The sequence below is a fragment of the Electrona antarctica genome (assembly GCF_951216825.1).
Source record: "Electrona antarctica genome assembly, chromosome: 17".
Lineage (NCBI taxonomy): Eukaryota > Metazoa > Chordata > Actinopteri > Myctophiformes > Myctophidae > Electrona > Electrona antarctica.
Genome location: NC_136798.1, coordinates 18,539,680 through 18,555,885, shown reverse-complemented (window position 1 = coordinate 18,555,885; position 16,206 = coordinate 18,539,680). Strand labels below are relative to the sequence as shown.

The 16,206-nt window shown below is 45.1% G+C and overlaps 1 protein-coding gene across 1 annotated transcript in view; it reads right to left on the bottom strand.

The window, feature by feature from the left end:
* The window catches only part of LOC306940437 (uncharacterized protein), a 37,999-nt gene that overhangs the window by 3,303 nt on the left and 18,490 nt on the right, over positions 1–16,206 (bottom strand). Inside the window, exons 2-3 of the mRNA XM_079525517.1 lie at positions 6,389–8,260; positions 2,261–2,679 (exon numbers count right to left, since the gene is read on the bottom strand). Of these exons, the coding sequence (XP_079381643.1) occupies positions 2,261–2,679; positions 6,389–8,240 (2,271 nt within the window). The 5' untranslated portion in view covers positions 8,241–8,260. The remainder of the gene's footprint in view (positions 1–2,260; positions 2,680–6,388; positions 8,261–16,206) is intronic.

Here is a 16,206-nt window from a genome sequence, read left to right as displayed (position 1 = left end):
ATGGGTAAAACTCAATTATCTCTCCCCCAAGAACTCCATGTATTTCTCTAGCTTCCCACAAGCTGCTGAGCAGATGCAAAGCAGTGTGCCAGCGGGGTCTGATCAGGTGACAGCGGTAATGACAGAACATTTGAGTCAAGCTAATCCTTGGTCCATCATTGTGTGTGGGCGTGTGCAAAGACACACACACACACACACACACACACACACACACACACACACACACACACACACACACACACACACACACACACACACACACACACACACACACACACACACACACACACACACACACACACACACACACACACACACACACACACACACAGTATATATTCTGTGGTTTTACGCAGACCTAGCAGCTCTCTGTAAAAAATGCTGAGAAGAAGTCTTTTCATTTTAAGTTGCCAATTATTCCTCGCCCTTTTTTCTGCCAATTATTATATTATACTAGAACCGTGCCCGTTGGGGGGTGATCAGGTGTGATCAATTCGCGAATAAAGGGCGAGGTCGCGCATCATTGTGATGTCAGAACAGGCCAGCCCTCTCCACACATGTCTGTGTTGCCGCTGCTATTGTACCCTGTATACTGACTCGCAGTCTCCTGCCAGTGACGAGCCCCTACCGGGAGGACATATCGCCTCCGTCCTGACGAGCCCCCACCGGGAGGACGTAGCGCCTGGCTCCGTCCTACTCCTCCCGTTCAATGCTCTCCGACCCCCAGCCCATACGAGTAGCCTACATGCAGCATCAATTATAAACCTCCCCGCCCGTGACCGTCTTCCCTTCCCCCGAACACAGGCCAGTTGTGATCATATATAGACTATAGAAGACCAGTGGTTCCAAAAATGTTTCGTGTGTCGCAGACCCCCATCTGAAAATGTCAAAACTGGATGCAACGCAGTGGATTTGTCTCTGCATGCAGTGGTGGACAGGTACTTTACCCCTGTGTTTGAAAATATTCCCCCAAATAGGGATGTCCGCCCGTTTTTTTAAAGTGGCTAAAGCATAAGCTGCATCTCCACAATGTTTTCCCCAGAAATGTCTTTAACTTCACAAAAACATAATATTTAGATTTTCTTTCACGTTTTTCATTTCAACGTTAACTGCTACGGAGGCGTCTGTTCGGCAATTATGGTAAATGCATAGCAACCTATGCATAGCAACCTATATTCTTATATAGTGTACTATATGCTATACTTATAGCATATGCTATGCTTATATTGTCTACTGTTATGTTATCTTATATTGTCTAATGCTTATTAGTAATAAGCATATAGCATACAGTAGACAATATAAGCATAGCATATGCCTATGTAATAAGTTATTACATAGGCTTATGCTAAGCCTATGCTTACCAAAGCATATGTAAAACCAGTGAATATAATACACACTGTAGGGATCTTGTGTGATTCATAACTAGTCACGCTGTTATGTCACCATACTGTACGTCAGTGCTTCTGATCTTAATTAACACATAAATAAGCATTTGTCTTCAGGATTCAGGACAACTGGATTCGTCATAAACTGTTCTGCACATGAGTTGATGTTGGTAGGGTAAGCGATATTACGGTAGTTTGTTGTGTTAGATAGCTCTATATTCTGATAGTAATCATTGTTTGTACAGTAACAGGGAGTCTCCCCGTCTCTCCAGCTCTTTAGTAAACAGGTCGGGATACCAACCTGTTACTCACCTTTTCTGTTTGTTAAAGTTACTGAACAAATACCTTGTAGCAATGATTACTGTCAGAATAAAGAAGAGCTTTAACCTTTTAACCAAAAACCTTTTGTTTTAATGAAGACATATATCACTTACCCTACCTTTAACCTTAAATGCCTTTATCTTTGTCTAGAACAACCAAATCTAACCTCTGTTCACCCAAATTCTCAGGATGTTTAACCTTTCAACCTGGGATCCATATCATGTCATTATAGGCAGACATTTTCAACAAACTTCTATAAACAAACTTTACTTTACCTACTGACACACACACGCACGCTCCCCCTGAGACACCTACTGACACACACACACACACACGCACGCTCCCCCTGAGACACCTACTGACACACACACACGCACGCTCCCCCTGAGACACCTACTGACACACACGCACGCTCTATAAACAAACTTTACCTACTGACACACACACGCACGCTCCCCCTGAGACACCTACTGGCACGCACGCACGCACGCACACGCACACACACACACACACACACACACACACACACACACACCCCGACTCGAGACACCTACAGCGATGAAGACCTCCTTCTCTGTCGGCACTCCGACGGGCCTCCAGCCGTTGGTGGCCCGCCGGCGGCTGATTCTCTTCGGTTTTTGCTCCGTGGCCACCGGTGTGGGCGACGGCTGCTTCTGAGACAGCCGGGTGGTGCGCACCGCGGAGGACACGGAGCCGTCGGACGGCGTTGTCGGCTTGGCGCTCTGCGGACACTCCCTGGCCAGTTTGAGCCTGCTGGCCCCCAGAGGAGGGGGCTGCTCTCGCCCCCGGCCCCCGGCCAGCGGGGTGGGGAGGAGGTGGGGTTTGGCCTGGGTGGTGGAGGAGGAGGAGGAGGGGGGCACGCAGGGAAGAGGGCAGCCGGACAGGGGCAGAGCCGGGCTCGTCACCAGTCCCAGGGAGGGGCTGTGCTCGCCCTGGGAGGACGAGTAACTCTCTGGAGGAAAGGGAGAGAGAAAGAGAGTTGAACCACACTGGTGCAACATAGGGGACATAGTGAGGTTTTATATCTGTTATTTAAGCCTTAAATGTGTTGCATGCCTTAAAGTATAAGGCATGCAACACCAGCATGCTTCATACTTCATCATACACAAGTGTAGTGCGCCAAAAACAGCCGATTTAAGTTTGCCTGGCATGGCCAGACTAATACCACTACCGCGAGGGCTTTTTTTTTGCACTGCCACAGATAGTGGTCTAGATAGCCTATTATAGCATGGTATAGTGTATACTAGTTTCATCACAGATAGTGGTCTAGATAGCCTATTATAGCATGGTATAGTGTATACTAGTATCAGATAGTGGTCTAGATAGCCTATTATAGCATGGTATAGTGTATACTAGTATCAGATAGTGGTCTAGATAGCCTATTATAGCATGGTATAGTGTATACTAGTTTCATGGTATAGTGTATACTAGTTTCATGGTATAGTGTATACTAGTTTCATCGTACAGATATTCCACTGTTAGACGGACGCTAGGTCATTTTGATCCTAGATGACTATTTCTATGTATTTGATGTCAACACCTTGAGTGTCGTATCCAGTGTCGTACTGTAAATCGCTCTGGATTAAGAGCATCTGCTAAATGCCTAAATTGTAAATTGTAATTGTAAATCTAAGTGTTGAGCTTGTAGATCGGCTATTGTCGCTGCGGGAAACTGCAGGACACTGTCGTACGAGTCTAAATTAAGCATCAAGCATTGAGATTCAAAATAAGCAAATCGCACAATTCCCCTGAGGCTCTACTTACATAAAGATTTACTTAACATGCTCGTTTTACAATTCAATGATATATAACAAGGCTGATACAGAAACATAGTATATAGGCCTGGGGTTCTTTATCTAAATCTTATCCTTCAAACTACAACTGTAGTTTAAGTCTACGGCTGAGTGTGTGGGAGCCAAATCACTGGCCAGAGGCAGACAAGCAGACAAAATAAGTTCTGTAAGTAATAATCACTCAGTATCAGGGCTCATGTTTGAGATAAGCTAGTCCGTCATAATTACAGATAAGCCGAATGGAAAATTGTAACACTTCATCATTTCAGCTTGAAATGAGCGTGCGAGAGAGAGAGAGAGAGAGAGAGAGAGAGAGAGAGACAGGCCGTACGAACGGCCCCGGCATCGATGGAGGCAGAATGAGCCACCCGTCCTATTCTGGACCTGTGTAAATATTTGTTCTCCCATGATTCTTGGTGAAACATTTAATAGATGTCTCAAACAAACTTAAAAGATAACTCTGGAATGTAACTCTAACAATACATTTGCCATTGCTCCACACTTGATATATTAAAAGCCTGAATGAATGATCTCTGAATCTCAAGCCTGCTGCTTAGCTCTTGATTTTTATCTCCAACGTGTTGGGGCTGATTTCACAATGATGGCCATTGATTGAACCAATAACAAAAAGACATCCCTCTTCACATCATTACTTAAGTCACACAAGCCATTCTATTTACAGCAAGCGTCTTGATTTGAAATCGATGACAGCGTTTACAAGCATTTCACAAAGCTAATAGGCAGCAAATATTGGAAAGAAATTGGACCGCTTTGCTTCCTTACCTACATCACAGGTTTGACCAATGATGCAAATTAAGGTTGCGTTCTATTCTGACTAAACATTGTCAGGGTGCTGATAATGTGCACGCATGCTCACTGGAAACACTCTGCTACACCTTGTCTCAAATTAGGGTCTATGGACCTTCATGGTTCATTGAGGGGGTTCCAAATGGCCCCTGGCTTACGTTGGTGTAACTCTGAGTGTGTACAAATGGAACAATAAGGACCCTTATGGGTCAATTTGAAATTAAAATGTTTGAGAACCACTGTGGCGTACTAAATGGAACGGAGCCTTCATTGGTATCATGGGTAACGCCTGTGAAGGAAGTAAGGAAGAGGCCACATTTCTTTCCAATATGGCTGCTGTGCATAGAGCCTATTTACATGCACTCAGACCAAGGGGCCAGTGAGGCTATTCAACATTGAGGCGCTGGGCCCTAGTGGTAGGAGGAGGGACTACAGGCGGACCCGTGGATTCATGACCGGGAAACCCCGTGCAGCTGGGCTTTAACATTGAGCGCTCGGTTGCACTTCCGCATTTGACCACCAAAATTTGGTGGTCAAATGCGGAAGTAGACGTTCTGAGACGGTACTTCTGGCAGTCTTCCGGGTGCTTCAAAACGCCACTGAGCAACTTCCACTGACATGAATAGCTGGGGGGGCGGAGCTTCGCGCCAGTTCAGTCTCTATCCTTTCATATACTCTATGACTCAGACAGGCGAGAGCCATTCTCTGCTGGTCTCAGCCATGCTCACACATTGTGAGCTATACATGATCTCGCCTCTGTCGGGTGGAAACCTCATATGTCAAACAACGTCAAACACACCAACATTGCAGCTGTATGAAAAGCTTGAATGATCTCTTTCTATCTGCAAAATGTTTGTTTCATAAAAATCCACAGTATATGTTATGAGCTACTTCCTGTCAAGAAATTCCTTGCAGGTCATTCTTTTGGTGTGTTTGGAAGCGCTCGTTTTCAGTAAAGCAACCTCCTGCTGCCTCCTGCATTATGTGCATTATGTGCCTCCTGCATTAGGTGGTACGCAGGGCCGTTGAGCGATATCCAACGAGCACAAAATCACCTGCAAGGAATTTCTTGACAGGAAGTAGCTCATATATACCCTGAAGAAGGTAGTCTCGCGTTACCAGACTGTGCCTCCGCGATTTCCAAACGCTCCGTACAGTCTGGGCCAACGGAAAAGGTCTCATGAGTATCCGGACACAGCGGAAGTGGAGCCTCCTCGCCACTTCCGTTTCATCTTTACAGTCGCGCATATTTATCCTAATATAAATAGAAAACATCTAAGGCTATAGCTTGTTGCTTAGCAAAAAAGGAAATAAAAATATATATTTTCGTGAACGGAAATGGCAGCTTCCGTTACTCAGCTCATGGGGGCTATAGTCCCAGACTCTATATAGCATTCGGAGATTGTGGCATAGTTGTCTGTTAACGCGAGACTATGAAGAAGGCATCTTGTTTGCCGAAACGTCAGATCAATAAAAGTTTCTTGCATCGTGACTACAAGCTGTGCGGCCTCTTTTCCTTTTTCAGGAAGTAGCTCATGACATGTCTACGGTGGATTTTATGAAACACTTTGCAGATAGAAAGAGGATAATTCAAGCTTTTCGTTCAGCTGCAATGTTGGGTGAGTTTGACGTTCTTTAATACTAGTAATACTATGACTTTTCTGTTTGGATGTATGGGCTGTCAATGGGAAATTGCATCTAGTTAGCAGTTACCACCTTGCTGGCAAGATGGCCGCGGTCTGCGGTCAAATATCAATTATCTGCTTAGCAATTACACTATTGATCACTTAATTTGATTAATCAAATAATCGAGAAGCAAATTCGAATTTCGAATAGATTTTTTTAAATTGTCTAAATCAATTAGTCTGATTAACCAGCTATGTCCTATTTTATACTTTGTCGTCCAACATTGTTGCTGAATAATCGCAAAAATAGCAGATCTACAAGCTTGCAATGTGTCGCATTGTGACGCGTTTTGAGCTTGTAGAGCTGTTCCACTCCTGCAACTACGCGTAAACCATGCCATAGCAATCAATCGCCCAGCTCCTGCCGCTCGCTCACCTGTTTTGATGCTGTGTGTGCAACCAGTGCACCCTGTGCTGAAAGTACACCCCCTGCTGGTGACGGGAGGCATCCCTCGGTAGGCGCAGCCGCTGATCCTGCAGGCTTGGCCGTAGCAGGGCGAGCCCACCGAGCCGCAGAAGGCCGGGTGCGCCAGCCCCGAGGGGTGGGACCCCCGCGGTCCCAGCAGCTTGGAGCTGGCCATTCCGTTGGGGCACAGGGAGGAGGGGCCAAAGTTCAGGGGCCGTGGCGCCAGGGTCGCCGGCGCCGTTCCAGTGTGCGTGGGGTGGGCAATGTGCACGTAGTAGCCGTGGGAGAAGCAGTGTTCGGCGGTGCACAGGCATGGGTGGGGGCTGAGCGCCAGGGCTGCGTGGGGGTGGGAGTGGGTCAGGGACGGTGAGGTCACCAGGCACTCGCGTTTCACGGGGGTCATGGCTGAGTTGAGGGACTGGTCGTCCTGGTCCCTGTAGGCCTCCTGGCCCAGGAAGAAGGCCAGGCGGTGGCAGTACTCCACCGAGCCCTCCGGGGGACAACAGTAGTACGGGCTCAGCTCGGCTTCCACCTGTTCCTCCTTCACCGACTTGAGCGGGTACGCCAGCATGCTGCTGCGCTGCTGGTACCCTGGCTTGGTCAGCCGGTGGGTGCAGCTGCCCGTCTCCCACTCCACCTTGGGCTCAAAGCCCGCCTTGGCCGTGCACGCCGTCGGCCCTCCCTGTTGGGAAGAAGAATCCTCCCCCTTCGGTTTTTGTGAGCACTCCTTGGGTTTGAGCTTGACCCTGGGCTGTTGCTTTGGGGTGGGGGAGGCGGCCACGGCCGGAGCCTTGCAGTCGGCGGTGACGGTAGCCGTGGGCGTGGCTCTGACTCTCTGCTTGCTGCTGGCCGAGGAGCCGGTCAGCCTCAGCAGGGCGGCGGCGTTCAGGCCCGCCAGGCGTCTGGGGGCGGGGGCGTCCAGGCTCTCCTGACTCATAGCCCCGTTGTCGTCTCCTCCGGGACAGGCTTTGGCCTTTTTCTTCGCCCGCTTGGAGCTTTGGCACGGTAACAGCTTGTGTGGCGGCGAGGCTTTACCCACGCCGCCTCCTCGCGAGGCCTTGGGAGCTGCAGGAGGAGGGCAGCCACTCTTGGCCGGGTCTGCTGCGTCCAGGGACGCCCCCGCAGTGCCGCTGGGTTCCCCGCAGTGCCTCTTGGCCTGTTTAGCCGCCGGCTGGTGTGAGTCGGCGCCGGTGGCTCGCTCAAGTAGCAGGCTGTTCACCGCCTCGGCGTTGAGCGAGGCCAGCCTGCGCTTGCGGGGCTCGGGGACGACGTGCGTGTGCTCATCCTGACTCGGACCGTTTGATTTAGATTTGCTTTTTGGTGTCGTTATCTTAGCCTCTCTCTCTCCGCCGCTGTTGCCTTTTCGCTTACTGGTTCTGGGTTTCTTGAGAGAGAGCCGTCGGTGGCGGCCGTGTTTACTCCGTCGGTTTTCAGGCCCCTTTGGTTCTTCTTTGTCACCTTCGTCCACCCGGGTGAGGAGGACATGGCAGCTGAGGCCCTCATCCTCCGAGCCCCCGCCGCCCCGTCCCCCCCGCAAAGGATACGACTTCCTGTCCCGCTTCTTCTTGTCGCGCCTCCGCTCCGGCTTTCTCTTCTGGTGGTCCGAGGAGTGTCTCCGCTTCCTGCCGCTAATCCTCTTGGCCACGCCTTCGTGTCCCTGTCCCTTGATGATCTCGTTTATCCTCTTGGTCCTGCCGAATCGCAGCGAGCGCTCAGTCCAGGCCCGCTCCATGTTGTCAGCATGTGGCCGGCGGGGGCAGCCGTCCCACTTCTCAGCGCTGCGGCTCTGCCCGAGGGAAGCCTTCTGCCGGGCGCCAGTCATCACATGCTGCTCCACGGGGCCTGGAGGGACGACAAGAACAACATCCATACGAGTCATTTTATAGCAGAGGTTTTCAACCCTTTTCATATCAAGGCCAATTATTTATTCGGTATTTGAGCCACGGACCAAAATGACGTTTAGCCTCGAAGACCCAAAACTAGGGATTATTTTGTTATCGTTGGATAAAGTCTTTCCACAATTCCATGCTGTATTGATGTTGGTACCATAGGAGAGACAACATTTATGTTGATCAAAATGCATAGACTCTGCTACGCCAGAGATCACAGACTGGACCCAACTTATGACTGAAACTGCATCTTTCGAATACTCAATTGCCAGGAGGAACAATGTCAAAGGAAAGTTCCATGAAATATGAGACTACTTTTATTTGTATATTAAAGGATGGTTGCATTAACAATTTGTAATTGGTAAGGTAATACATTACAGATGATATAATCACTATTGTCAACAGAATGTGGAGGGGTGTTTTGACTGCTAGTTGTGTTTTGTTTTTTTTGTTTTTTCTTGTCTTTTTCTTTTGTGTAACTCATGTGAATTTTGTATGCTTTATTGTAAAATCAATTAAAAATACTTTGATGACAAATAAAATGCATAAACTTCTTGAAAATTAAGTAATACAGAAGTTTAACAATAATTTAACTCTTGAGAGTGTAAAGTAAAATGATTGGTTACCAACTCTCCATCATTTAACTGGGGACCACCTGGAACCCCCTCAAGGACCACTGGTGGACCCTGGACCACTAGTTGAAAACCACTGATTTACAGATGTTTAACAATAATTTAACTCTTGAGTGTAAAGTAAAATGAAACCAAATGGACCCGTAAGGGTTACCAACTTTCCATCATTTAGCTGGGGACCACCTGGAACCCCCTCAAGGGACCCTGGACCACTGGTCACCACAATGGCATCAAAAGCACTAGATAATTAGTGCTGGACAAAGTACTCAACCCAAGTCAAGGTGTATAGCAATACTCCTGATCCAATATCACTCAACTATCCTAAGTACTAATTAGAATTGTACATTTTCTTTTTATTATCAATGCATATTATTTATCTATTATTAGTACATTTGAGAGAATTTCACGCTCACAATGCAAGTCATCCAAGTCATACACCATATGATTGTATGCGGAGTATGCAGAAGTGCCGTTCACGCCTGTGGTTTGTGGCCGTGAAACTTCACAGCCTTTACCTCTGCGTTTTCAACTGCGACTACTGGCCAATCACAGTGTTATGTCTGTCCTCCATAACAACGCGTCACCCCGCCCACAGCTGGGCTTTCCTACAACTGCGGTGAAACAACAACACCACGGACACACTTGGACAAAAGCACGGACAAAACACGCTTGGTGGCCAAAGACACATCGCTGTCTGCCTTGTGCCTTCGTTCAAAATGTACGCTTTGTGTGTTTCACTGGGACACACAATATTCACTGAGAAACAACAAGAACACAGACACGTGTGTATACATGTATATATATATATATATATATATATATATATATATATATATATATATATATATATATATGAGCGTCTCTGGAGTGTGCGGTCCCTTCCTTTCACTGGGGAAGTTCTCTTTGGCCTGCATATATATATATAGGCATACTAGTCCTTACCCGTTCTGAATATATGAACATCAAATGATGTTCGCCAGATGGGGCAGTAGACAGTACTCTCTACTGCCCCATCTGGCGGAGTCAGGTTAATATAAGGAAGTGTAGGCTACAGACAGACAGAAGGACAGACAGAACGACTGACTGACAGACATTTTTCGGTGCATTTATATATATATATATATATATATATATATAATCATTTATTACAATGTACTGTAGACATAAAAAATAACTAATATATTTATGTTCAAAAGATATCACTAATAGTGAAAATAGCAGATCTACAAGCTCAGACCACAGCACAATGTGATGCGTTGTAAGCTGAGATAATACTGGAAAACATTAACCAGTGGTCCAGTTAGGAAAGAAGAAAATACAGTAGGTGGTAAACGCTAAACACTGGAGGCAAATGCTCTGCCTCGGGTGGAGGTAGTGCTTTTTTGTACAAACAGCTGCAATACCGCTGGCAGCCATCCCACGGTGTTGTTGAGCAGCCTGCACCGCTCAGTTCACATGGGTGTGATTTTTTTTTAAATCCCTGGGACCCCAATCTACACTGTAAAATCATCAGTGTTACTTTAACTCCATGAGTGTACAAATGGAGATTCAGAATCCTGTAAGACCCTATTTGGTTCCTAACATCCTAACTATCTATCATTTAGCTGGGGACTCCCTGGAATCCCTGCAAGGACCTCTGGGGTCCCCAAACCCCATGTTGAGAACCATTGACCTGACCTAGTACATTCAGTCATAGGCCTTCTCTCTCAGCACACAGTCAAATCTTGAAGGTTTATTTGACGCGATTAAAATGGACCTTAATACTACTGTAGTTACAATCAGGATGTTAGTACTGTGTCTGTGTGTAATGCTACAGTTTACATTAGGAAGGGGTCACTTTAAATCGCCCCATTTTGAGTGAGATTATCTCCTAATTGTTTGTAAATATTGACTATGGCTTTTGTTCAGCACAACTGTATAATCGACATGAGGAACAGAACAGAACGGCGGTCATCAGAGGTTCTTTCGGGATGAGGGTGATCAGGTTGAGTCAATGCTGACTCATGAAATTTAAGTAGGGCAGAATCAATGGTCAGCAGCAGACCCACGGTAGCCCGAAAGAGGGAGAGGAAGAATTAAAAGGCAGTCAATAAAGGACATGGAGGCACGCAAACTTGCAAACTTTTGAGGGTTTAATCTTTACATAGACCTGGTCACAATGCAAATCAACAGTTAGATAATGCAATCATACATGAAAGGGTCTTGCTCTTGCCAGTTTGGAGATCATTGTAGTAATAGTGGCAGTGTTGACTTCGGCAACTAAAACTATGACGAAAGATGTTCGTCGACTACCTTTTTTCACAGACGAAAACTCAATAAAAACGACATACAAACCGAAACTAAGACTAAATATATTGACAATTTCGTCAACATAAAAACTAGACTAAAATGTTGGGGGGTGGGGGGAGTAGTGAGAAGAGATCCAGTACAACTAAAAGACAAATCATTCTATGTTTGGTTGCGCTCGGGTGTTGCGCTTTGAAAATAGCAGATCTACAAGCTCAGAACATGCGTTGCATACATATGTATGTATGTATGCATGCATGCATGCATGCATGCATGTATGACAGACAGACAGACAGACAGACAGACAGACAGACAGACAGACAGACAGACAGACAGGCAGACAGGCAGACAGACAAAGACCAGGGAGGAGGCCTAGTATGTATAGTTGCACCGCTCAAACAAAATCAACTGCACAATTAGTCGACTACAATCACATATTTAGTGGACTAAAACTAGACCAAAAGTAAAACAACAAAAAAAACACTCTGCACACCCAGATTGACCGCTTGCCCCAACCTATGAGATTTAATGACTGGATGACACGGAAAGCACACAAATAAACAGCGAAGACTGTCACACTGACATCGTCCACCAGTTATTAACTTAATACAATATCGAAGCTCCGGGCAGAGTCTTTGGAAACATCCTGTATCCACCCACCACCACTGCTTCAGACAAGCTTTCAAATGCTATCTCAGTCACATCCTTCTAACAAAGAGTCCAGAAGTTATAGTATATGAAAATGTACTGAATTGAAAATGTGAACTTTTTGAGTTGACCTTTGCCCACCAAGTTGTACCATATGATATTGAATTCATGCTTCGTGGTTTTGTGTTGTGATTTGATGATGTTATACAGTGTGTTGAGTCATTGTGGACAGAAATAAAGATGGCAGACAGACCGTAACAGCCTCCTTACAATAATTTTGTAAGTCACATAGAACCCTTTTCTTATGTTTTACTTCCATGTCTTCAGTTCACAGTAGTTTGTGAAGTGCCATAAATCTGACAAAACCCACTGAGAGTTGATCTGAAGCAAAACACATGACAACTTGATGAATGGGGAATTGGTGATTAAAGTGTTGAGTAGGCAATGGTGCCACTCAAGTCGTATTGTAACTTGCGTGTTTTTACTTTCTATTTTGCACTGCTGTAGTGTAGATGCAAAAACTCAAGGACACATTCTCCTTCAGAGCAAAAACACATTTTCATGCTGAGTACTTAATTCAGGAGGTCATGGCAGTTGTGTTGGTGGTTACATTTAAACGTGCTGCAGACTCTCAATACAACCAATTTACTCTAATAATTAGTTTGTTTGTTGCTGCATGCGGGAGGGGGGGCTCCTTGCCTCACTGTTTAATTCATGCATCTTTCTGAAAGCATGACAAGGAATTCTGCCGTGTCAAACCTTAAGATTTCTGTTAAGACTTCAGACTTTTGGTCAACCTAGGCTGTGGTCTGTGTATAGCATAATTTAATACTACATCAGACAAGGGTATGACCTATAGACAAAAAGAACTGATCTAAAAACCAACAACACATCACAATATGACACATTCTTGGTTATAGTTATTTTTTAGCAAGTGACATCTCGTACTATGGAGGGTGTTTACATACTTCCATTCATATACTGAGGGTTTCTGTGTTGAAACAGAACTCACGCTACATGATAGATATCAGTACTGGCAATTAATTACACAGCTGACATGTCCTGATTTTGTATCACTTTCAACTTAGGCAGAAACGTTTTCAAAAATAGGGCTATTATTTATTCATTCATTTTGACAAAATATCAGTCAAAACCTCTGTAATTGACTGATAGAATGTCAGAAAAATGATATTGGACCCAACGTTCAGGCATTGGTCTGTCACTATACTAGTATGTACCTTCAAGGCCAGGGTGTCAATTCAAGTACTGGAAAAGGAAATGCAAGGAAAACATCACACCACCACAAAAACTAAATAAAGCCAACCACTCTATGTTTTTTTTTTCTTTTTACAATTTGGGGAATCCGTTTGTGGACTGGCGGGCCATCACAAAAAACATCTAGAATACATACAGGGCCTATTCATACTCCAGATTGAGGTGATAGCTTATCACCGCAGTGTATGGACTCAAAACTGGAGACACTGCATACTAAAAATCCTAGGCTAACTTAACTGTACAAAATGAAACCAAGTCAAGTGGACCCTTTGGTTTCATTTCTCAGAGTTACAAATGTACAGATTGACAATTAACATTTTGTCGTGCACAGTCACATGTGCAAAGCAAACACGCCTCTCTAGAAAATCCTGAATGTGAACTGTGATGCCTAAAGCCACTCTGCTGATAAAGACAAAGCCTGCCTGAGCAGCTGAGCTTTATATCATAGTAGTGCTGTCAACAAGATCTTAACTGGAACATGGGACTCTCTCTCCCCGCAAGAAATCATCCTGCATGAGAGGTTACAGCTCACTCTTCCCCATCAAACACAGATACTAATTTACAATGCTGCTAAATCAAACAGTTTGACTGTGTCTTAAAAGAGGATTTGGTCCACTCCAAATTAACTTAAAACAAGACAGGGTCTATTAACGGTGTGGCTTCCTGTGGACTTCACGTAGCCACTCTTATGACGTCAATCATCTATGACATATCTATGACATATGACTCCATATTTGGGCAGCCCAATCCAAGCCTCATTGACTTCATTTATAAAATTAAATTCAATTAAAATCAATTAAAAAAGGGGGAGGGTGGATGGGGTAATAATGGGCCTCCTGGCATGTGCACAAGACATTTGCCACTGATTGGTCCAGCGGTTTGTGAGATTTGCTGACACACGCGTGAGTGCGCGCAGACACACTCACACACACGCCATTATGCTAGCTCCTACAGAGCCATGTCATGAAAAAGAGAGAGTCAGTGAAACTTTAAATATAATTTCTTATAGTGCAGGAGATTGCAGTTGTGTTTCCCTGACTCTTTTCCAGTGTCTTCTGAGAGTTGAAACAATGGATTTTTACGCTGACCTTGATATTATGGTAATACACAGTATAGTTTGTTTCATTTGGGCTACAAGGGCCGGCGATGATGATTAATTATTGCTACCCATCTCTTTTAGCACAAGCACAGCAATGAGAGTGGAACACTGAGGAATAGAGACATTAGAGGCTACTTCATAAGGCCATGTTCTGACCATTATAGCCATTTGGTTTTATAAGCACAGCTAGGCCTGGTGATTGTAAGAAATTAATTTCACGTTTACAGAGTAGAGATCAATGACCCTGCACCCCATCTCTAATTGGTTAGAAAATAGGCTACAGACTCCTCTCTCACAGCCCCATACAGAGTCTGCACATTAGGTTCCTTAGACAACCATGTGGTCCGGGGGAAGATTTAGGTTATGAGACTTGCTGAATGGTGAATGTCAAAACTGCGCAGAAGTTACATCCAGGACCGTTTAAAACATTAATTAACATGCATACCAGCAAATCATGCTTACACGTCCCATAAGGCTGCTCTGATTTCCATGTATTTCACCAGATAGGGAGAGAAAAAGCAGACACAGCAAACATATGCTTAATGTTATGTTAATTCCAACAACGGCAACAATTATCTATATGAAACATGACTGCCCTTGCATCGATTGCAGGCCCAAAATACTTTTTTGGACAAAATTGCAATGCACCATTACCGAATTGCTCCATTACGTCTTAATTGAAGCTGGAGGCTATAGGTTCCAATAAAGCAGGTACATTCCAGCTGTACTTCATCATCAACACAACAAGAGACGCAAATAAAGTGCATAGTATACGGTTATAGCGGTTAGAGCATATGCCTTTCATACGGAAAGTTGTGGGTTCGAACCCTGCCTGGGGTCGACTTGCCTGTCCTGGACGGGGGTCTATAGCCTACTGGTCCATAGAAGAAACTATTTCTAAAGTCATTGGGTTTTTTTTAAAAATAATTATATGTAGGCAAATCAACTGATTTACAATCACAAGTCGCTCATCAGCCATACAGCACCTGTATTGTAATTAACTGCTTATAGCCTACAGACTCTCCTTTCAACTTTCAGGTATAGGCTAGACCCAGACGGTGTCCCACTACCTAACCCTAACCCATAAAATAAATACAAAGCACTAGGGTAAGGAAGCCTATTATTTCCACCAGATAATAACCAGTAGGTAGGCTAATATTTATTTTACATTTCCCATGTCAAGAGAGAGCTGGTCGGCAGCCTGCTGAAAAGGCAAGAGGCGTTGGCTTGTATAGGGTTTATCAGGAGAAGGAGAGAGAGAGAGACAGATAGCCTACGGAAGAATTTGAAACATTTTTCTCTCAGGAGCTAATTGTTTATATACAAGACCAAAAAAAGCAACTTGCACCACCATAGGTTTACAGCCCGTACAGTAGACCTACAGTACAAGTACAGGCTGTGTGTGCCTGCATGGTGTGGTCAGATCGAAACCAAAAACGTCCGATCATAAGACATCAGCACACACTTGAGAGCAATGAGGACTATAGCATCTATGATAGGATATTACACTACAGTACGTATGTACAGTAGACTATAGGCAAAGCGCTTGACGTAAGCCTCGATTATACTATACTAGTACCGCCGTGTCGCTGGCCGAAAAGAAACCGATATAGCCTACAAGAGAAACGCCGCCGTCGCGACACCACACCAGGGCTTGTAGATCGGTTCTGTTCTTCGCCGTCGTACGATGATAGTATAAGTATAAATTAAGCTCGGGCTTGGGGTTCTGTTGGTTCTGCCAGCAGCCACACACAACACCAAGCACCAACCAAAACAACACCGATCGCAACAATATTTCCCCCAAAGGGATTTCTGACGGCCGATTATTATGACCAAATTGACCAATAACAGTGTACTGTGTTTCGCCAGCAATGCATAGCAGACCCAGTCATACATACAGTTCCATCTTATGTACGAGGATATGGCAGCTATCGCTTCCCAGTTGAGAGAGAGAGAGAG